This window comes from Juglans microcarpa x Juglans regia, chromosome 3S (assembly GCF_004785595.1).
Source record: "Juglans microcarpa x Juglans regia isolate MS1-56 chromosome 3S, Jm3101_v1.0, whole genome shotgun sequence".
In the NCBI taxonomy this organism is placed as follows: Eukaryota; Viridiplantae; Streptophyta; class Magnoliopsida; order Fagales; family Juglandaceae; genus Juglans; species Juglans microcarpa x Juglans regia.
Window position 1 is genome coordinate 26,134,204 of NC_054599.1, and position 22,590 is coordinate 26,156,793.

A 22,590-nucleotide genomic window follows, 5' to 3' on the forward strand; every position below is an offset into this window, starting at 1 on the left:
AGTGTATTTGAAATTTGTATTTTTTTATTATTTTCTTTTAACTATTTTTTTAAACATCCTTAATCATTAATAAAAAATTAAAAAAATATACAACTTCACTAATAGTCACTTCTTTAACCATTAAGTAAAAAAAATTAAAAAAAATAAAATGAGTAGTAAATAGATGGTTGGAAGTCCGAAGTAGTAAGTCTATCATTATCCAAAATGGTAATACAGTTATGAGTTATCCGTTTGAAAAAAAGTAGGGTCTACTATTAAAAGAAAAAAAATTTCATATGAATTTTAAATTTAACTATTTTTTTTAAATGATTGCGCTAGAGTTACAGATTGAGTGGTTTAGATTTAAAGATGATTTGAGATGATTTGTAAATAGTAAAATAAAAGTTGAATTATTTATTATATTTTATATAGAAATTTTAAAAAATAATAAAGATAAAATAAATAAATTGAGATAAATGTTGAATGGAAACGAGCCTTGAGATTGCAAAGATTATTTCTGAAAGGCGAAAAAAAGTGCTGAAAACTTATGATGGGGTTGCATATGAAAAGAGCGACTGCAAACACGGGTGTCCATTAGTACGTCGTGCTTATGCGGTTTTTTTTTTTAACCCTTTTTCTTTCCAACTTGTAGGGGCCAGTTTTTTTTATCAGGCTCTTCGGGAAAGAAAGGACGTCTTCGTTGATAGCATTGAAATTGGAGCCATTATATGTCTTCGAGTGGCACTACGGCCACCGATAAAAGTGGCCGATGAAGTGTGTGAATAGTATATTTTTTTAATCATTATAAACATTTTTTAAAAAAATAAATAATTCACAATATCATTAAAAACTATTTGATTAAAAAAAAAAAAAAAAAAGCCATTCGGAATACAAATTCGGAACCAAAACATTTCTTTATGTTTTCTTTACATATGACAGCATACAATTAAAATGAACTCAAAAAGAAATTTTCAAGTTACGAATACTCAGTTATCCACTCGAGTGCTAAATGTGAGAAATTGAAGTCCCTGATTACATGTTTTAAGTTCAGTACTACTGCAATCAGCATGGAACATGGAGAACACCACGTATTCGCAATGGATATCTTTTCAAGTTTACAAAATGGCACCACACACAAGGACACGTACATACTACATAGCACAAAAAGAACAACAAAACACCAAGCAAAGTAAACACCGCTCCACCCATCCAAAGCATGTAGCCCCATACCCACCCCCACCACCACCCCCACCACCACCACTGCAACATCCACACTCCAATTATTTTCACACTCAAACATGAAAACTGACAAACTCATAATAGCATCACCACAGAGCAATCCAAACCCACTCAAGGAAATCTTCACAAAGATACAAAACTTGTCTAAAGTAATCAGAGCCCACAAATTACAGGACAGCAGAATGACTTTTACCCTATGAAAAACAAGCTATAACCTTTTACAACATGCCTTTGGTGAAAGACTATGCCCCCACTCCAAGCACTCATCCACAGCAGCAACTTTCTTCATACTTTTAGAATTTTATGCAAACTTGTAGGGAGAGGAGAAAAGCATAAAATCAACAAGAAAAGCGGGATTGAAAGTGGGACCTTAATTACCAAACACGCATGCGCATACTCGGGGGTTCTCAACAATCCGGATAAAGGGGTCCTCATTTCACAGCACAGCACAGCCCACCACTAGCATCTCCCATGCGTTCAAATCTTTGCGACTTCCTTTAGTCTTTAATCCCACAAAAGCTAAAAGATAATTATTTCTGGTCAACAAAAACAACCCATTTTTTCAACACTTCCAGCAGCCAAAGTGCATTTCCACACCATTACATCTTTCCTTTATTGGCCCATTATATACGGCTCTTCAGCCCAACAAAACAAAAGTCACTGCAGTTATTTCAAACTCTTAATCGTTCAAGCCAATAAATCAAGGCTTACTACTACCTTTTCACCCTTTTTTTCAACCCTTCAGCAAACATGCCAAGGAAGGTGCAACCTATTGGTTGTTCACCCCTAGAGATTTGGCGTTGAGCTTTAAAATCTTCAGGTAATCTATAGCTTCATCAATAACAAACAATGGGTCCTTACCCTCTGCACCAGGAATTATGCGCTCAAGAATTCTCAAAGTCTCATAGATCTTATCCCTTCTAAAACACATTTTGCCCAAAATAGAACCAGCTTTCTCACCTTGGTTCTGGCCAAAGGCATAGCCTGACTCTGCATCACTGCCATACTCAACAGATCTGTCCAGTTTTACGGAACTAGTAGTGGCCATCGGTGATGATTTTTTGTACCCACCATCGAGCAATTTTTGCCTTTTATTTGGGCTGTCAGGGCCAGCAACTTCATCTGCTAGGTAGTCAACATGATCATATTTCTCGTATCCCCCCTTTATAGCCATCGGAGAATGGCCTGTGCTTGCTGTTTCATCATCGTCACCGTCACCGTCACCATATTCATCATTGTCAGAGTATAGCAACGCATTGATTTCTTCCGTGTCTTCATGCATCTCACTTTCTTCAAAAGTTGTAATATTTTCACCAGATGCTTCATGTAAAATGTACTTGCTTGGATCAATTTGACTCACTCTAGCTGCCTGCTCTTCCCCATAATAACAACAAATTGGTTTTGCAGCAGTATTTGGATTCGGGGAAGGGAAGCAAACTGAGTTATAAATTAGCCTTGTTTGATTCCCACACTGATCAAAAATAAGGAATCTCTTTGCAGATGACCCAGAATTTGACAGCATGGATTTCTTTGTTTTAAGATATGGGTCAGGAATGGGTAGCAAGCCCTGGAATTGAAGCGGTAAACATTCAAGAGAACCATGAGCTCCATTTGTTTGTTCAGTCTTCAAGTCTGGTATACCAGGAACTGCAAAATTGGGCTGTGCCATAGGTGCTGGGGATATGTGATTGCCAGGATTTGTGCATGCAGGCAAACATTCTTGTTGCCTCGGCCTGAGATCCGTGTTCATGAAACTCAGTTTAGATGGTTTCCAAGCAGAATTCTCTAGAGAAAGCCGAGATTCGCTGGCCATCACCATCCACGTAACACAATAACCTAGAAATGAGAAAAATAAAAGATAACTTTAAAAATGAAACAAGATCGTTTTAGCAGTAATGACAAGAGATCAATAAAACCTACCAGGAGATGGATTGGCACTTCAATCTGGAATATTCAAAAATTTGCAACTTCTTTTAGGAACAAAAAATAGAAAAAGAAAATCAATGATTTCCAGCTCAATTTGATGAGGAAAAAACCATCAATCTACGTGACAGGTTTAAGCAAGTGACGGAAGTACTCAGCCTGGAAAACAACAAGAACACAATATTATTCCTGCCTTCTTAATAAGAAAAGCTGACTGATTGATCATGGAAACTGTTAGGGGAAGAAAAATTGAAATGGGACAAAAAATGCAAATGTTTCTTGTACTCACTTGGCAATCCTGCAAAGGTTGAAAGCAAGCAATAACTCTAACTATAATTGTAGGTTTCCCTGCAATCCCACTCTCATGTTTTAAAGCCCGGAATCTAGTTTGGCTTGCTGCTTGGCACACCATAACTTCGTTCAACCCTTCACTATCTGACTACTATAGAAGCACAAAACAAACACCTAACAGGGAGCAGAAAATGGGCAAAACTAGACCTTGAAGGAAAAAACACACTTAGATTGAGAAACAAGATGAGATCAAACACGAGGGGGAATAAAAATGAGAGTTGGAGTTCTAACTATGTTCTGTCTCTATGTTTTCAGCTAATCCTTCGCATGTCATAAGAAATGACAAAAAAGTGATTGGATCCCATGGACTTTTGAGCAAAGAATAGTAGTCCAAGAGAAGCAAGACCAGGGTCCCGTTAAGGAAGCAATGATTTACAGAATAACCCTGCAATATAAGTTCAAGCACACAACTTTGCGAAACACATCAACAGACAAACTCAACCACGGCATACTGATCCCCTCCTCTGCAGTATAGAACTATCCACGACTGCTTAATCTGGTGCAACGTATTGAATCCAAAATTCCTGACAAAATGTAGCATAGGTACATATCTATATCAAATGATGGGAATATTAATCAGAGTTTAAGAGTTCTAATTGAAGAATTTAAACAAGATAACTAACGCTTATTTTAGTTGCAAAGATAATATTAGAAGATTTATGCATAAATTTAACCGAGCAAAATACAAAACCATTTGCTTCATTAGAACAAGCCTTTGGCAGATTTCTATAAAAATGGATCCAGAAACTGATTTCTAGGACGAGATCGAGGAAATTTCTAATCGAAATATTAGAAATCGAAAAGACATTGGATTATCTGATGGTAAAAAGAAAACGATCATGGAAAACGCTGACAGAAAAGCATGAAAAGTCGAAATTTATTATCTAAGGATGCTATGAGTGACTCGGTTTTCCACAAACAGGTAAAGGAATATTGAAAATAGGGAAAAAATAGGAAAAATCTCAGAACTTGAAAGAAATGATTGTGATAGGAAAAATATCAGAACTTGTAAGAAAATCACACAATCATTAACTCTCCGTTTGGTCTCTGGGAATCTAAGGAAATCCAAAAAAAAAAAAAAAAAATGAAGAAGAATCTTCAAAAATCATGTTCAAGCCTGGCTTGAGTTTGCCCCAACTAAAACTGAAAAATGCAAAAGTAGAGGAAAAAGGCGTGCAGAAGAATCAGGCACAATTAAATCGGGTTTCTGATTCCCATACGAAACCACTTAAATACGCTTAGAGTCTTTATTTTTATGGTTAGAATCAGACTTTCAATTCTGTTTCTTTTTCCAATCTTTTGTTTTTTCTCAGCTACGAGTCAGGGGATACAAAACCTGTAACTAAGAACAGAGAAAAAAAAAAAAAAAAAAGGCAACGGAATTCAAGAACTCACAGGGAGATTAGATAGAAATCAAAGACCTTCTTCTCTGATCTGAACCAAACGAAGTCTTTCACAAGGCTCTTCAAGGAGAGAGGGAGAGAAAGAGAGAGAGGAGGTGAAGAGGGCCAAAAGGCAACAGTGAGAAAGTGGGTGCAAGGAAAGAGTCCAAAAGAAAGTGCGTTTGATAGGGGTTGGCAGCAGGACCATATTAAGAGAAACGAAATCATATTTTTTGCCCAATTTTAAATCTGGAATTAAGGTTCCGATACAGTAGAATGTCTAGGTTAGATGAACCTGATCTCTGGTTTTTAGTTACTTCAATTACCGTTTATGAATGAATATTAGGGGTGGGCAGCGGGGCCCCGCCCCGCTGCCCCGCCCGGCTTCCGCCCCGCCCCCGCATGGGCGGGCGGGCTAACCCGCTCCGCCCATGCGGGGGCGGGGTCCCCCGCCCCGCATAGAGAGGGTATAGCGGGGGCGGGGGGCGGGATGACCCCAGCGGGGCCCCGCCCCGCCCCCGCCCCCGCTCCACATTAAAAAAAAAATTTTATTTATATATATTAAATAAATATATTGTATATAGATATACACAATTTATAAAAGACTTAAAATTATATTCAAGTCATTGGATTGTTTTGGCCTCCTAGGCCAATCTTTATATAGGAGGCCAAGGCAATACAATAGTCATCCTTAAGCAATGTGGGACTTACTACTAAGTCCCACATTGCTTAAGGATGACTATTGTATTGTCTTGGCCTCCTATATAAAGATTGGCCTAGGAGGCCAAATCAATCCAAAATCTAACTCTAATGAGTTTATATTTTTTTATATTTATAAATTTTAATTTATTATTTAAAATATATTATAATTTTGGTCTAAAAAAATATTTTTAGACCAAAAAAATTTTTTTTAACATAATGGCGGGGGGCGGGGCGGGTGGGGGTTTTTCCCCCGCCCCCGGCACCGGGGCGGGGGACCCCGCCCCCGCCTCCCGGGGGCGGGGGGCGGTGGGGAAATCCCCAACCCCGCATGGTGCGGGGCGGGGTGCGGGGAAGGGCACCCCCCGCCCCGCACCATGCGGGTAGCGGCCCTAATGAATATTTCATTGCGTTGAAATGGAAGTCTTTAAGGTGCGAGGGGACCCAGATTGCCTGGCCATGGCCGCCACCTTTCCAAGCGATGGACCGACACTAGACACTCTTCTCTCTGTTTTCCGGTGCATAGAATCTTCCTCATCGCGTGCATAAATAAAAAGGAAATACTTTAATTATAAAAAAAAATTAAATAAAATAAATTTATAAACTGACGTAAATTGAATTATAAAATTATTTTTATTATAAAATAAATCTAATTTTAATATCCATTGAATATATCTTTCAAGTAGAATTGAAAATATTATTATAGTGTAGTTGTAACTCCGAAAAGGGATATATATATATATATGTTAATATTTTTAAGGTTGTTGAACGATCGAGTTTAGTGGCAAAATGCCATGTGAGGGATGTTAACTAATTAATAATATAACCCACTCATTAGTGACCTAATTTGGTCATAAGCAATTATCAAGTTTTTTGGTTTTTATTTGATGGGTCGCATTGTCAGCACCTTAGTATCATTAAAAGGCAGTGTGTTTGAATTACGCAATAGAACCACCTTAAGACAAAAGAAACAGAGTTATGCAAACAACCAAGAGCCATGATATGGTCCACTTACCTTAATCATGGATCTAATATATTGCTCTCGTGCATTAAGAGCTGAAAAGTAAAGGAAAAATGTGGTCTAGTCTATCCACTTCCTTAAATAAATGTTTTAATTATAAAAATATATAAAAAAATAAATTCACATAAATTTCGTTATAAAAATAAAAACATTTCTATTTGCTTTGAGTGGAGGGTACAAGCATTAAATACCACTATAGTCTATTTGTCCTATTATGGGATCTCTCCTCGTTAAGCCTCTTTTTGGTTTTTGGTTTTTAAGGTAACCTAAAAAAGAATTTGGAGATTCCCCCTTAGTCTTACGTAAATAAAATAAATAAATAAATAAATGCAGTTAGATCATAACTGCCTTTGTATACATTTCTTTAGTCGTAAGTGCATATTATAATTGGAAGTGATTTCAGAGTACGAGTGTTAAGAGCATTAAGGGCACTATGGCAATAGTGCCCAATCTAAAATTTGATTAGAATCTTAACTTTTAGTTATAATATCAATTTTTGACTAAGTGAATCCATATTAGACTAGCCATTATGAAGTTAAAATAATAATATAATATTATATTTTATATTTTTTTATTTATTTTTTACAAATACAATTTATATATTTCTTAGATCTTCATGCTTTGTAGAAATAATATGTCTACTCTATCAATTAGTAAAAATAATGTGCATGTCACACATGTTTTACCATTCAAAGAGAGAGGGAAGTGATGAAATAATTAAATATTATTTTCCATTTTGAATAGTAGCTAGCCATGTTTGGAGAGGACTTAAGATTTACTATTCATCAAGTCTTAAACTTTGGACCATTAGCTAGTCTAATGTGGAGGCTTTTTCTCACATCTAGCTAAAGTTTGGACTTGCATTGGCATTTGGCTAGTTCATTGCCAATGCTCTAATATTGGATTGATCATCTTATTCTTAAAATTTTGATTAATATATAACTTTTTCACCTTTAGCTAATCATTCAAAATTTAAAATATATATTTGATTAGTCATCACACTCTCTATAATAATAAAATATTATTATTTTTTATTATTTATATTTTTTTATTTTATTTTCATAATCTTCAATAACCTCCAACAAATCATATTCATTTTTATTTTTACAATCTAACAATTTATAATATAATAATCACATATGTATATAGATGGTAAAATCTCATATAAATAAAAATCTCATATCTATAATATAATAATCTCAAAAAATACTTTTAAACTTGTTATAGCTCTTTTTATATTTGAAAAAACTAATAGATTTATTGTAATTTATAGTTTCGATGAAAACAATTTAACTAATTCAATGTAGAATAAATATAAATGATATTTATTAAATTTAAATATAAAAAAGTATTTAGCTAATCTAATGCATGCCAATGATCTTTATGTCAACTTAAAATAGTGGCTAGGGTTTTTGTTATTGTGCTAAATCAAAGAAAGGAAAAAAAGGGCGGCGCTCCCAGCTGGATGGGTGGAATATTCTGTTTTACACCTGTAAATGAAGAGCTGACACATATCAAACTAAACAATACCCTCGCATGCAGGGAATTTTTTTTTTTTTTTTTAACCGATACGTCCCAAGCTCCCAACCCGATCTCTCTCACTCTCTCTCTCTCTCTCCCCTCTCACCCCCGTCGGCCTGCTCCCCCTATCATTCACAATGCAATATTGCACCTCCAAAAATTTACAACAGCGATAAAAAATTAATAACAGGAAATTTACAATAAAAAATATACATTTTTCTGAAAAATCTATCATTCACAATTTTCTGAAATTAATAACAGAAAATTTACAACAAAAAATCCAATATTGCACCTCCAAAATTCATCCTCTACAACATCCTTCTTGAGTTCATCTTCCAAAATTTTTTCCATAGGTAACAGCAAGAAGACTACATGTGTGTTTTGAAGCGCCTTGAGGATGAACCATCATTCACAATGCAAGTATTCTCTTTCCGGGAGAGTAGAACCACCAATTCTCTTATGCCAAAAAGCCTCACAAGCTTTTTACAGAACTGTTGGAATCCAAAATCATGACACCCACTTGACAACAAAAAAAAAAAAAAGAAACCAACCCAGCGCAACCCAGAGCAAAAGAACCACAACCCAACTCAAAATAACAGCCACAACCCAACTTAATATGTAGAATAAACAAATAAAAAACTTACTGGTACTTGCTAAAATCGAGTGGGTTGCAGATTGAGTTGAGGGAGGGAGATGGGTTCGTTCCAAATCACTCTCCACCGAATCTCTTGACGGAGATGGGACGAAGGAAGAAAGGAAAAATAGAAAGGGAGAAAGACGAGAAAGAGGAGATGAGAGGAGAGGAGAGGAGAGAAGTGAATAGACAAAGGGAAAAGGGGGGAGGAGATGGGACGAAGTGACGAAGATAGAAAGGGAAAATTGACTCAACTCACACACATCATAACACACGTAAGTTCTATATGTGTTGAAATTCTATTGACCAGTGTAAAGAAGGAAAAGGCACCGACCTGTTTTGAAGCTTTTCTCGGGAAAAAAAATGTGTATTATTTGAAAATTCCTATGTCCGCAACGTTGTTTCATACTAATTTCTTTACCTGAAAACTAATAAAAAGACGACGTAGTAGTGGGGTTTAAGAGCAACACCAAATTATCGCATTCGTAGAGTAATAGTAGTGGATTCAATAAAATTTGGTTAAAATTTAATTAAAAAATTTATTTTTATAAATTTAACTAGTCACTTTTCAATAATATCAAATAATAGACTCAATAAATCTATCATTATTCTATTAAAATATTGATTTTGATATTTTCATTTATTTTTTAAAATTAATTGATCAAAAAAATGTTCTCTTTTTTAAATGATTTTTATAGTCACGCAAACTCAAACCAACAATAAATTCATCCTTTTTTAAATGAGGTAATGGTTATGATAAAATAGAAATCGGGTTTCTAGAAATTGATCTCGTAGGTTCTTTACAAATTTTGGTGCGGCATAGTTGGTTTCTGAAATGTGGTTTTGCTTTTGAAGAAGATGAAATTGTGCTTTAGATTGGAATGCACGAAACGAACATCATATAGGGAGGAGATTTTTAATGCCAAAATAATATTTTGGTCGGCAGTTAGGGCTTAATAGATTTTGCGAGTGAAATTGATGAAAGCTAAACTTATTGTAGTTTTGTTGAGTTCACTACAACCCCTTTTTATGTAATCTATTAAATTTTGGCCAAATTTTAACTTTGTTGAGCCCACTATTAGTGCTCTAAAATTAGATTTGGATAGTAAGTTAAAATGAAAGTTAAAAATTGAATAAAATATTATTAAAATATTAATGTTTAATATTATTATTGTTTTAAGATTTGAAAATTTTAAATTGTTTATTATATTTTATGTAAAAGTTATAATGATGAGATAATATGGATTGAGAGCCCCCTCTAAATTCAAACCGTGCTTAAAGAGTGGAAGCCACGACTATGAGCAAACTTTAGAACTCGAAATTTTGAACCCCATCAATTCTTCAATACTTTATATTTACCTGCGTGAATAATACTCACTTTTACGTCAATAGCATGACATGTTTTGATTTATAAAAATAGTTTTAAAATTGAATGTTAAAATTAAATCTTACCTCATAAATAATATACAGATAATATATTCTTCTCGTAATCTAAGATATAACCTCGACGCAGGCTCAGATTTGCCAATGCAAAGCTCAAATTTCAGATGAAGTAGTAGTTGATCATCATCAGCTCAGCTCAGTCCACACAAAAAAAGTGAAGTACTTGATTGGTGTTTGAGTACTCTTAAAAACACTCGTCTTTTTGCTCATTCAGTTTACATAATGCAATATCTGATCAATATATGTAGTTGGAAACCCAAGTGGTCATCGTGATCAGTCATGCACGGATCGGCTTTTTCCAACTTTTAAGTGAACTGATGAAATTCAATAACGGTTGGTTGAGTTATCACTTTGAATGTCACTTTCATTCATTATTATGGGTCAAGCAGTTCACAAATCTTAAGCAGTTCACAAAAAAATAAAAGTTGGTGAGAAATAAAGGATGACAGCACCATTGCAAAGCGATCTCTGTGATATTACACGGTTTGTCCGAGACAATTCTAAATGTCAACTCCTACTCTATCTATATTTAATAGCTGAAGGGAAGTGTCATCTCTTGATCTCCTTCTGCAAAAGGAATCTCGATCGGAACTGAAAACACTGTTCCCACGCGTCCTGCTAATTCCTAATTAATCCAAATTTGCAAACCCTTCCTTGTCATTAATCTCCAATTCCTTCTCTACATAATGTCCACAACCCAGCTTGCGCTCTCTCTTTCTCTCGCATCCATTTCTTAGCCCACTCAGGTCTGTGATGGTGGTTGGGTTTCAGACCTTTGGATAAGCTGTTACAAGACATCTGGCTGGTGAAATGTGAAACGCCATTGATCTAGGTTGGCGAACGAGAAAACAAAGCTTATGAAAATAGACATGAAGGTCGGGAGGCTGAGGCAGTCGTTGTTCATTTGGTGTAGACTCCGAAGCACCCGTGTGGCCTACGTGGGTGGTAACCACACTGCCGCCAGATTTTGCCCCCGCTAGCTTCCATTTCTGTCAACTTCTTTCTTCCATCTTCATCATCTTTCATATGGGTACTCTCCCATTTGGCGAGTCGAGCTCTTCATGTTCATTTAGTTCTGATTTCGTGCTTCCTGAGAACCTCTCTGGTTTATAGAATTTGAGAGCAAAGGCCAAGAAAGTCGTGAAATTGGCTCGTGGGTTTGGAGTTCAGATCGAAAAAAAATGAATCAATCGCATGCTGGAAGAATGGATATGAATTCTGATATTCTTTTGGTAATTCAGCTTTCGGATTCATTGTGTTTTTTTAGCGTTTTTTCTCGGTCGGTGTTTTTGGCATTGGTTATCCTCACGTTGCCTTGCGTCTTGTCCATTCTTAGAGCACGTTCCGAATCTTACAATGGATCTGATGTGCTAAATTCTAAGCTGATCTTGAATTCCCTTTTTCGAGACTTGGCCAGTGAAGGCCTTTTGAGAATGAACGATAAGGTTCTCATTGTGAGCCTCGACATCGTGGGAACTATTCATAATCTGCAGCGTCTGCACAACAGCGTGATCGATGTGGTAGTGGATTCTGATCTGCAAAACAGCTCGATCGCAGGTGAAACATTTGATTTCGTGTTCACATCCAGGATTGCGGACACTAAATTTGCCAACCGTGTTGTGAAGATTGGGGGCATTGTGGCCGTTCCATTGAGCAATAACCCTCCAACGCTATAATTCCACCATAATGACATTGAGGAAAGTGGGTCCATCCAACGAGTTGGTTGAGTCCTCGAAAAAGCGGCGTCTTTGCCAATTGGCGTCCGAGGCCAAGAAGTCCATGTTGGTGCGCCTTGAAGATGTCTTGCTCGAACCAACAATAAGGGCTTCAGTGAAATCCAACGAGTGCTTTGAGAAAATTGAGTTCCTCCCTGACTTGTTGGGTGATACTCTTGAAGGTTATAAGCAAAGAGTTTTCATTGGTGTTGGCTTGGTTGAGGAGAATATATAGCGGTGTGACTGAATGGTTTCATCAGAATTATCCAAAGAGGAACCAAGATTTCGAGGTTTAAAATCTTGCGGTGGGGCATGACGAGGGGTCAAGCAGCAGGGGTGGCTTCCAATGTTGATATTTCGGTTTGGTTAATGAAGAATGTGAGGGAAGAGGAGTATGTACCGGTGATGAAGGCAGAAGCACAAGTGGTGGCGGAAATGATAAACAGGAGAACAATATTCTTTAGTTTGGTGGATCAACTGTTTCTGGAGTGCAGGAGCCAATGGTGGCAGGGTGGGGGGGAGATACAACAGCAAGAGGGCTTATTGGGAGTGCTTGGCTTTGTATGGAAGGCTTAGGGATGAGGGAGTTTCTGTTCACCAATGGTGGGGTTGAGAGTGTGGGAGAGATCATGGTCTGAGTTGCCATGTCTGTCAGTACTCGTGTAATTTATGTGAGAGTATGTGTTATTTTTTTAAGAATTAATCAATATTCATCCCTGCAACAATTAATTCAATATATCCATATTTGGTGCATATCCACCATTTATTAGGTTATATAGTACTGTGAGTACTGTGTGTGAGGTTTCTGACTCTCTGTAAAGTAAACAACGAGAAATCAGAGTAGGCCAGATCGATGCAAACTTGTGAGCGACATGCCAAAAAAGAAAGATTTTGATATCATCCCACCTATCAAAGTGGGCAATTCCTTGCCTAAAAGTAAATAATTCAAGGATTGTCCTGAGTCCACTTGCCTCATGCATGCGATTGTACCCTTTTAAATTTCCTGAACAAAAGGTCCAATTATTTCATTATCTTTTGTCTCGTTTTGGTTATTTGTCAGTACTTCACAGTCACGCAGTTCCATAATCGTTTTTTTTTTATAATTTTACTAGTTGTGAGTATTTGTTAATGTGTGTGTACGTGTGTGTGTATATATATATATATATATTCTCACTCGTAATGATTAAGGATATATCATATATGCACATGAAAGAAGACTGAAAGTGATCAAAGATCACCAAAAGCTACATAAATTGAGCTAGCACATATATAGTGCGTGCATGCATGGGAGCTAGGGCTTATGATGAATGGATCTTTTATTTACGTGCATTTATATATGCAACTACGTACGTACATGGAGTAGATCCACTCTATATATTATATAGATCCAGTACCAACAGTAGTACCCAAGTAAAGTTATCAGAATTATCAAAGTAATTAAGGGGTGGTAGTTGTAGCCGGAGGGAAGATCGGAAATGTGGGAATGTCGCCGACGGGGGGGATAGCTGGAAACGAAATCATAGGTGGCGGCGACCTGTAATCCGGGAATGTTGGTAGGTCCGGGATGATTCCTCCTGGTCCTGGAGGCAGAGCTGGAAGTGCCAGGCCAGGAATTTCAGGCAAGGTCGTCGTCGGTGCCAAGAGTTTTCGAGTAGCAACGGCTACATCAACGCCCGGAAACGACAGAGCGATGAAGAACATTAATGCCAAGGCCGCAAAGGTACGGGAAGATGCCATGATCACCATGCATACGAAATCAAAGGCCAATCGATGCAGGAATAATATTGTTGCGTAAATTAAAGTTACTTAATTTGTATGAATGTGGGGAAGACAAGTAGTGGCTGTGTGCGCTTATATAATCGAGTAAAAGTACGTACAGATATATAAATGAGGGGAGGAATTGGCCACTGGGTTTGGTGGGTTAGATTTCATGCATTGATTGCATGCTTGAGGAGTCTTGTGTCCGGTTTTAAACAGCGTAAAATGTAGTTGTGAAATCAGGAAAGTCAAAAAGGTTAGGTTTTTACGGTATGAAAAATGAGGTAAGATGGTTTTAAATAAATTTTAAAAAAATATTATTAGAATATTATATTTTAATATTATTATTATTTTAAAATAATTAAATTATTTATTATATTTTATATAAAAATTTAAAAAAAGAGTATGAAAAATGAGATAAGATAGTTTTAAATAAATTTTAAAAAAATATTATTAGAATATTATTTTTTAATATTATTATTTTAAAATTTAAAATAATTAAATTATTTATTATATTTTATATAAAAATTTAAAAAAATTATAATACTAAAATAAAATGAAATGATTTTATATCGGGACCTAATAATTAAGGGGGATTGGACTGCAAATGATCTCCTCCTTTGAAGAAGGTCAATCATTAATGGTCATAGACTCCCACTACTCAATATAGGCAGAAAGAAAAATATATGTAGAACAGTACTGCAAGGCTTTCAGCCAATTGACAGACCATGGTACTAGACTACTAGTTATTGCAGCATTTTAATGTTACAGACCATGGTACTAGACTACTAGTTATTGCAGCATTTTAATGTTACGGGTCCTTGTCTTGTAAAATTAGCCTTATAAATTAATTTGGCTTGATTTGATAAATCAAATTGTAAAATTAATTTTATTATAACGTAAATTTAATGTTTAATATAAAATCATATTATTTTATAAGTTTATTTTGAGTAATATTAAATACAGTTATAAATTATATAAATATTATGTACTCAGTTTAAAAAAGAGCGCGATCTACTATTAAAAAATTATTTTTTATTTAAATTTTAAATTTATTCACTTTTTTAAAAAGAGTACGCTTACGTACTCTATAAAAAAATATTATTTCTCATTTGTTTTTGTAACATCCATTTCTAAATGTACTGTTATCTAATAATTCTCTTTTTTCAAACTATAAGAAATATTTGGACGAAGAAATTGTAGAATCTCAGTTATTGAATGGTATTTAAAGAGATGAAAATATATTAGTAAGAAAAGATCTATTAATTATTTTTTTTTATCATCCTCTCATATGTGACATTAAATAATAGGTTCACAAATAAAACATAATAAATAATCTCCAATCATCTCATACTACATCATGAGATAATGAAATGATGATAAAAAAATAGATAAAGAGTAATATTACTCTATCAGTAAATATTCAAATAACACTCACATTATATATATATATATATATCTATATATCCAAAATTCGAATAATATTAAATTACCGCATTATAAAATTCTTTTTATCCATAGATTTTATGAAAAGAAATTGTTACAAACTCATTTGTAATCATGATATTTTTCCGTAAAGTAAATTACATTAATTTATATCGTATTTTCATAAAATCATTTTCTAAATTAGATTGCAGAAGGTCCAAAGAGAAGTGAATCATGGCCATTCATTAACGATGTTAATGAGCCCAACTGTCACTTAGGCTACGTTTGAATGTTGAATTGAGTTGAGTTGAATTGAGTTGAAATAATAAAATATTATTAAAATATTATTTTTTAATATTATTATTATTTAAAAATTTAAAAAAATTAAATTATTTATTATATTTTATATTAAAATTTAAAAAAATTATAATGATAAATTGAGATGAGTTTACGTAACAAACGGAGCCTAAGCGATAACTTGTTCACGAGCCCAGTGACCTTTTTCACACTCAGCCCACGTTCCACTCAAAATCTTATATTCATCTTGTCCCGTCAAGCCTCAATATTATGAGCCCAAGTCTGCTTCTGATATGTCCACATGAAATTATATTTTGTATCATAAATTTTTAAAATTGGTTATTCGTTTTCAAAATATAAATGATTTGAATAATTTTAGAATGTTCAAGTTTCAAGTTTTTCTTTTTAAATATTGATAAATTTAAGATTTACGTAAGAAATAATAATTTTTTAATGATAAGGTTGTTTGTTTTTATTTAAAGAAAGTATATGAGACTTTAATACACTTTAAGTTAGTTTATATATTTTAATTCTGTATCAAACATTAATTCTATAAAAAAAAAATTAATACTTTATATTTATACAGATAATTATCCATGTAAATTGAAAAAATATTGATGGATGCGAACTTCGAAGAGAGAAAATGTAATTTTCTTTTTTTTTTTTTAATTCTCAATCCTACAATTATTTTATTGTGGAGTCCAACTTCATTTTGGAGAGCTTGGTTGGCCACCAAACGGAATGGCACAAACACTTGGCCCTTTTATAAAGCGGTGCTATTCTGCGGCTAAATTATATTTTTAATTTATTTTTATTTTTATTTTTTTAATATATTTAAATATTTTTTAAAAATAAAAAAATATATATATTAATATATTTAAAATTATTATTTTTAATTATTAAATAAAAAAAATTAAAATAGCAAGCGGTACACTTAAGCGGTAGACTTGGACGGTAAAGTAGTATTTCTCTTTTTTTTTCTTCTGTTTTTTTTTTTTTTTTCAAACTTCGGTTTCTCCGTCTTTCTTGGAGACAACGGCAGCTGTTTCTTGATCCATCCAACCGAAATCCACCTTCTGCTACGTTCATTCCAGCACCGTCTGAATCCCCTTCAGCTTAGATTTCTCCGATGGCAGCTCCTTCACCAACTCCCTTTTCACGGCTCTTCAATTCTTCCGTGGATGCTTGCCCAACTTCCTTAAAGACAGCAACTGTTAGTTCTTGCATATACTCTCTCTCTCTCTCTCTCTCTCTCTCTCTCTCTCTCTCTCTGAGGTTTCCCCAATTCAATGCGGTTTTGTTATTTTCTTGTCATTTTGGTTTAACGATTAGAATAAAATAAAAATACTGTCATTTTTGGCAATAGATCCTTGGTCCTAAGCTGAAATCAGGAGAAACTGAGCAGGCCCATCTGAGATTATTGACTTCTTTTAAGTAAGTTAGTTATTTTAAATTCGTTTAGTTTCCCTGCTATAATACAGTTATTCTAATTGTATTTTTAAGAACTTTGAACTGTTAATATCACAAGCTGCCTTTATGTTTCTTTCTAACTTGAGGTAGAAGTTGATTCCCAATGATTCTGATGAAGATTTACCTATTCCGATAGAATTGAGAATGCTTGAATTTGATTTAATTGGTCAAATTGTCTCTGTTTCAATCTCGTACTTAAATCTGAAAATTTCCATTGCAAGCGGCCTGGTGATTTATTTTTTTGTTTTGTACAATGACCTTTCGTTTGTTCGAGTTAAAACCTGCCCGTAGATATAGATCCATGGACCGCTTCTGTTATTATAAGACTAAAGTTATGGATCACATCGTGCTGTCATTGACTATATATATATATATATATATATATTGAGGTTTACTAACCGGAGAGAAGTGTAGATTTAAGATCACAACTATCACGCAAATCTCATCACCCTGACCGATAAAAATGTCTCTATTTCAACTTAAAGGCATCCGCTTTATAATTCATTGAACATGAATGTACAAGCACATTTTCCGTATGCTGCTTTAATTGTCCTGCTTTGATGTTTGCAGGCATTTAAAATTCAAGGCGTCAAAGGAACCTCCAGGACTGACTCAGCAACTTGACAATCGCAAGCTGGAAAGCTTGACTGAAAGTGAAAATGGGTGTGATTTGTTTGAAGATCTGAAACATCGATTTCTGAGATTCAAAAGACGTAAATTCAAGTAAGCAGCAACTATCTATGGCCCAAGGCTGTTGGACTCTAAACCAATTAGTTTCTCCTAAAGTGACTTGTATTATCTGCCCAGGGAAAACTTAGACCATTTTCAAAATCTTGCCCAGGGTCAAGCACCAAAGGTGATAACATTTTTCTGTTTTACTCCTAATGTAGAGAACATCTGGATGGACAAACTTTGGTTTTCCCCAATTTATTTTCTGAAGTGTCAGGATAGGTAGCCTGTTGAAACTAACTAGTTGCAGAACAGTTCATGATTATTGCTTGTGCAGACTCTAGGGTTTGCCCCTCAATTATCCTGGGTTTTCAACCTGGGGAAGCATTTATGGTCAGAAATGTAGCAAATCTGGTGCCCACATTTGAGGTGCATATTTCATTGGATGTGGTTTATTTTGAAGTTCTACTTCCCAGCAGATAAGCAGTGTTTTTCCCTTCCTTTTTCTTTTGTGTGTGCAGAGTGGACCCTCAGAAACAAATGCTGCATTAGAATTTGCTGTAAATTCTCTTAAAGTAAGTATTTCATACCTAGATTTCTAGCACATAGGCTTCTTTGATCACGTCTTTTGTATCCTGGAGATGCCTTTTTTATGTATGACCTTTCATTGATGGTGGTGTTGACCAAGGGAACCTAATAATTTGCTAGGTAAATGGAACTGTGTATTAGGGATTTATCTATAATTTTTGTTTTAATGACGGGGGAACCACCCCAAGGCAAAGCCCTTAGGTCTCACCCATCGAACCTAAACCCCCGGGGGGATTGATCAATAAAATGCTTTGACAAAAATACTGTAGCCAAGTCAAATAATGGTTAGTGATGACTGTAATTCTTAGTCATGAACCAAAATCTGTTAGGAACACATAATTCAAGCACCAAAATCTGTTTAAGTCATGAACATGACCTTTAGTCAGCTTCCTGTATGGTGGATTTGCTTTTAAACTCAAGGAATCTTAATTCACTGGCTTAATTCACTCTATGCTGGCATCTTAAATGAAAAACATTATGGACAATTATACAGCCATAAAGTCTGTTTTCCTTTCCATACTTATCGAAAAAATCTTTCTAAAGTTCCTATACTGAGTTCCGAATGATAATTCCGATTGCAGGTTGAAAACATATTAGTCATTGGCCACAGCTGTTGCGGAGGCATTCGTGCACTTATGAGTATGGAAGATGAAGTAGATTCAAGGTAACTAATACAACATCACTCTTTTTCTTACTAGTTTTGCATGCACCATTTTCCAGTATTCAGTATTAGGCATAGATGACAGTGCATACGTGCTTTTATGTGGCCAAACTCTTCCATACAGTAGCTTTATTAGAAGTTGGGTTGTTGTTGGAAAGAACGCAAGGTTAATCACAAAGTCTGCAGCTTCCAACCTAAGCTTTGACCAGCAGTGCAGACACTGTGAGAAGGTAGTTTCTTTCATCCTTAATTAGAATATCAAATTCCATAGTATGAATATGTTTGATAGATCAAATATTCACCTTTTTATGATTATTATAAAAATTCCCTTTACTCCCGGGTTAGAAGTGGGGCTAAAACTACTTGCACAAATTCGTGTCATATGATAGGGGCCAGAATACAAGTCAGTTGCTAAAAAGTGAGGCTAATCCTACCTCCATGAACGTTGCGTCCATAACTGTCCACATCTTGTAAGAGCTGGGGTCTTTATGTATGAGCCGTTTGTTCAGAGAATAATGCAATTAGAGCAGCTCATCCTACTACATGAATCACTCAGAAATTTTAGGTCAATATACCAGATTTATAAGAAGTTACTGTATGTTCAGTGATGTAGCCTCTTACATTCTGTAATTCTATTACAGGAATCGGTCAACCATTCCTTGTTAAACCTGCTCACTTACCCATGGATTGAAGAAAAAGTGGCTGAAGGAGCTCTCTCTTTGCATGGTGGCTACTATGACTTCATCGATTGTACATTTGAGAAGTGGACACTGGACTTCAAGGCAAGCAACAGGGAGAAAAATAGCAGATTTGCAGTCAAAAACCAGTTTTATTGGTGCTGAATCTGGTGAAGAAAAAATAGCGATTTAGCTGATTTCTGTTTCTGCCTGGAGATTGAAACCGTAAAAATGTAAATGAGACACTATGGTCCCGTTAGGATACAGAAACGGTTTAATCTCATCTCATATCATCATTACAATTTTATCAAATTTTTACATAAAATATAATAAATAATTTAATTTTTTTTTAAATCTCAAAACAATAATAATAATATTAAAAAATAATATTCTACTAATATTTTATTTAATTTTTAATTTTTATCTAAAATTATTTCATTTCATCTCACTATACAAACGTGGCCTAATTGAGAACCTATTGTTAAAAAATTTGTGCCAGCTTGGCTGAAAGGATAGCTGAATTTTTAGTTGTGGAACTAGATTCTACCACTAGGTGCGAACATGTGGGAAGCTAAGAACATTATCCCTTAAAAATTCTCGAGACACGTTACAAACTTTTGGGAAAATTATTTAACCTTATTCCCCATGGGGGTTTTTTTTTTTTTTTTTTTTTTTTTTAATATTGTTACTTTTATCTTTACAAATAGCAGCTTCATTTTACAATTGGCTCTCAACTTTTTGGTCTAGCTTTTGAAGTTAGACCTCTGCATAATCGGAAAATAAAGAGTTCTGCTACATACAGTTATTTTTACGTATTTATTATAAATTCTATTGATGTTATTGGTCAAAATAGTTATTTTATATTAAAAAAAATAATATAACTAATCATATTAATGGAGTGTGCAAAGAGTACACAAAAGTAACTTCACATGAAATTTTTGTTTGCTCATAGTCTCTCTCTTTTGCGGCGCACATACATTATCCGGTACCCTACAGTCATGTGAAACTAAAGAAGTAGAATAATGAACATTCATATATATATATATATATATATATATTTGCTTGCCATGAATTGACTAACCTAATATATAAATACTATCTCCTAACTGTCACACGATTCGCTCAACTGCCCAAAGAATCAATTAAATTCCTTGTGTCGAAAGGGGCAATAAATAAAAGCTTCAACAGCTGAAAAGTTTCGAGTAATCTGATTCTAGTGCCTACATATGTTATACTATAAAATGATGATGATCATGGAAGTTGTACACGTTGCATATAGGTAAGAAGTTGAACAAACTACTGCAAAACTTTCTCACCAGCCAACCTACTCTGCACTACCTCCCCTTCTATTAAAACCCTTAGCCTATGAAGCATTGTCATTGTGCCAAGAAAACTCAACAGCCTTTGCAAAAGAAAAAGAGCTGCCATTCTCATCTGTCCTGGAGTGTTACGTCTTTCATCTGTTCCAACAATGGCTCAAGACCGCCTCCCTTCTAGCTCTATTTCACAGCTGCTGCTCACTGCTATGCTATTCATGAGCTGCAGCACAGTCCTGGCAGGGGCTCGACACCTTTTGGAGGAACCGTTGCCGAAGATACCAGAGCTTCCTAAGCCTGAGTTGCCACCACTTCCCGATTTACCAAAGCCTGAACTGCCAACTTTGCCGAAGACTGAACTGCCACCATTTCCAGAAATCCCGACTTTGCCTAAGCCTGAATTGCCGACTGTACTGAAGCCAGAAATGCCAAAACTGCCTACTCTTCCTCATCTCCCTGACCTTCCAAAGCCCACAGTGCCAACCATCCCAACACTGCCCAAGGATATTCCCATGATCCCTACTCACTCATCCAACAATCCCTGAACTGTTACTCTTTGAGCATCATTCTCTTGTTCAATGCCTGCTTGCTTGGCTTGGACATGGGTAGAATTCATCCCGACACTTTCTTTGTGTTCCGCTGATCTATATTGTCTCTTGTTTTAGTTTGTTTCCATGCACTAGATATTGGCACTCCTGTTGGACTGTACTACATATATATGTTGTCTTTGGTTGATTGTAATGTTCATTTGTGTTTGGTTTACTTTGTGCTGCTCTACCATATTGATTATCTATTGGTCTTTCACATGCCTTGGGTGCGCAACACAGCCAAAATCTCCAAATCTCTACTGCAGACAGACAATAATAATAATATTAATTCAATCTAAATTCGCCAATATAGAGATAATGTCGACCATTTTTTATTTTCCAATGGCAAATGATCAGAAAAAGATGCCCTGGCCTCCCATACTTGCCAGTGATCCACAAATGGAGCAAACACCGTTGACTAAAACAGGCAGGGGCGGACCCACGTGTTGCATACCTTGAAGGGCTTTAATTCTTTTAAAAATTCTAAAATATCCTTAAAAAATGATTTTTTTTTATTAAGTAGACTTTATAATTAATTTTATCCTCTAAAAAATATTCATATAATCTTTCTATTTTAATTTATATTTTATAATTACATCCCTAAAAATAACATTCTAAGAGGCTTAGAGCATATCTAAGAGCAATCTACATAACAAATCATGCCAACACATAAAACTAACATAATAAATAAGACGCTCTTTTCTTTTTATTTTTTCTGATTAATCATCTGGTAAACTATTAGCTAATTAATGGAATTTTATAGTTTTCTTGATCTAACATAATCTCAAACATGCCCACCGGCCGGGCAAGGAGTATGTGACTCTACGGTATTAGATATGTCTCCATTCCATCTCCTTTCTCTTTACTTATTATAATTTAGCGGATACTTGAAATAGAAATAGACATGGACTAATGTATTATTTGGTTAGTGAGTTGAGATGAGATGAATTAATATGAAAGTTTAAAGTTAAATAAAATATTATTAGAATATTATTTTTTAATAATAATATTATTATTATTATTTTAAAAATTGAAAAAGTTGAATTATTTATTATATTTTATGTTAAAATTTGAAAAAATTATAATAATTAAATGAGATGGGTTGAAATTACTCTAATATCCAAACAAGGCCTTTAAATGTATTTTTAAAATCAATTTATTTTTTAAATAAATAATTATTTTCATAACATATCAAATAGAAGTTATAAATTCGTATTAAATCTATACGTACGCGA

At 34.8% G+C, this 22,590-nt stretch overlaps 4 protein-coding genes across 11 annotated transcripts; 2 read left to right on the plus strand and 2 right to left on the minus strand.

The window, feature by feature from the left end:
• Positions 1 to 1,054: 1,054 nt before the first annotated feature.
• On the minus strand, positions 1,055 to 5,184 carry LOC121258263 (transcription factor bHLH143-like). 3 transcript variants are annotated; one of them, XM_041159720.1, is made up of 5 exons: positions 4,888 to 5,184; positions 3,724 to 4,016; positions 3,431 to 3,639; positions 3,139 to 3,300; positions 1,055 to 3,054 (listed from the first exon to the last, which is right to left on the minus strand). In XM_041159720.1, exon 5 carries the CDS (start codon positions 3,035 to 3,037, stop codon positions 1,988 to 1,990), a length of 1,050 nt encoding a protein of 349 aa, XP_041015654.1. In that variant the 5' UTR covers positions 3,038 to 3,054; positions 3,139 to 3,300; positions 3,431 to 3,639; positions 3,724 to 4,016; positions 4,888 to 5,184; the 3' UTR covers positions 1,055 to 1,987. The 3 variants fall into 3 exon arrangements, with proteins under 3 accessions (XP_041015654.1, XP_041015653.1, XP_041015652.1); XM_041159719.1 differs by having other exon boundaries at positions 3,431 to 4,016; XM_041159718.1 differs by having other exon boundaries at positions 3,431 to 4,016; positions 4,914 to 5,183.
• Positions 5,185 to 13,344: 8,160 nt separating this feature from the next.
• LOC121258838 (protein PELPK2-like) lies at positions 13,345 to 13,644 on the minus strand. Its single transcript, XM_041160369.1, has one exon. It carries the CDS (start codon positions 13,642 to 13,644, stop codon positions 13,345 to 13,347), a length of 300 nt encoding a protein of 99 aa, XP_041016303.1.
• A 2,703-nt stretch (positions 13,645 to 16,347) lies between these two features.
• Positions 16,348 to 19,759, plus strand: LOC121258265 (beta carbonic anhydrase 5, chloroplastic-like). 6 transcript variants are annotated; one of them, XM_041159723.1, is made up of 10 exons: positions 16,348 to 16,600; positions 16,754 to 16,821; positions 17,428 to 17,580; positions 17,665 to 17,713; positions 17,842 to 17,955; positions 18,048 to 18,101; positions 18,696 to 18,778; positions 18,900 to 19,005; positions 19,165 to 19,245; positions 19,417 to 19,558. In XM_041159723.1, exons 1-9 carry the CDS (start codon positions 16,517 to 16,519, stop codon positions 19,195 to 19,197), a joined length of 744 nt encoding a protein of 247 aa, XP_041015657.1. In that variant the 5' UTR covers positions 16,348 to 16,516; the 3' UTR covers positions 19,198 to 19,245; positions 19,417 to 19,558. The 6 variants fall into 6 exon arrangements, 4 of the variants coding, with proteins under 4 accessions (XP_041015657.1, XP_041015655.1, XP_041015656.1 ...); XR_005939373.1 differs by having other exon boundaries at positions 16,349 to 16,600; positions 19,165 to 19,340; XR_005939374.1 differs by having other exon boundaries at positions 16,349 to 16,600; positions 18,903 to 19,005; positions 19,165 to 19,340.
• A 1,060-nt stretch (positions 19,760 to 20,819) lies between these two features.
• On the plus strand, positions 20,820 to 21,530 carry LOC121258893 (protein PELPK1-like). The gene has a single exon (XM_041160425.1). The coding sequence runs from the start codon at positions 20,924 to 20,926 to the stop codon at positions 21,311 to 21,313; it is 390 nt and encodes a 129-aa protein (XP_041016359.1). The 5' UTR covers positions 20,820 to 20,923; the 3' UTR covers positions 21,314 to 21,530.
• The last annotated feature ends 1,060 nt before the right edge of the window (positions 21,531 to 22,590 follow it).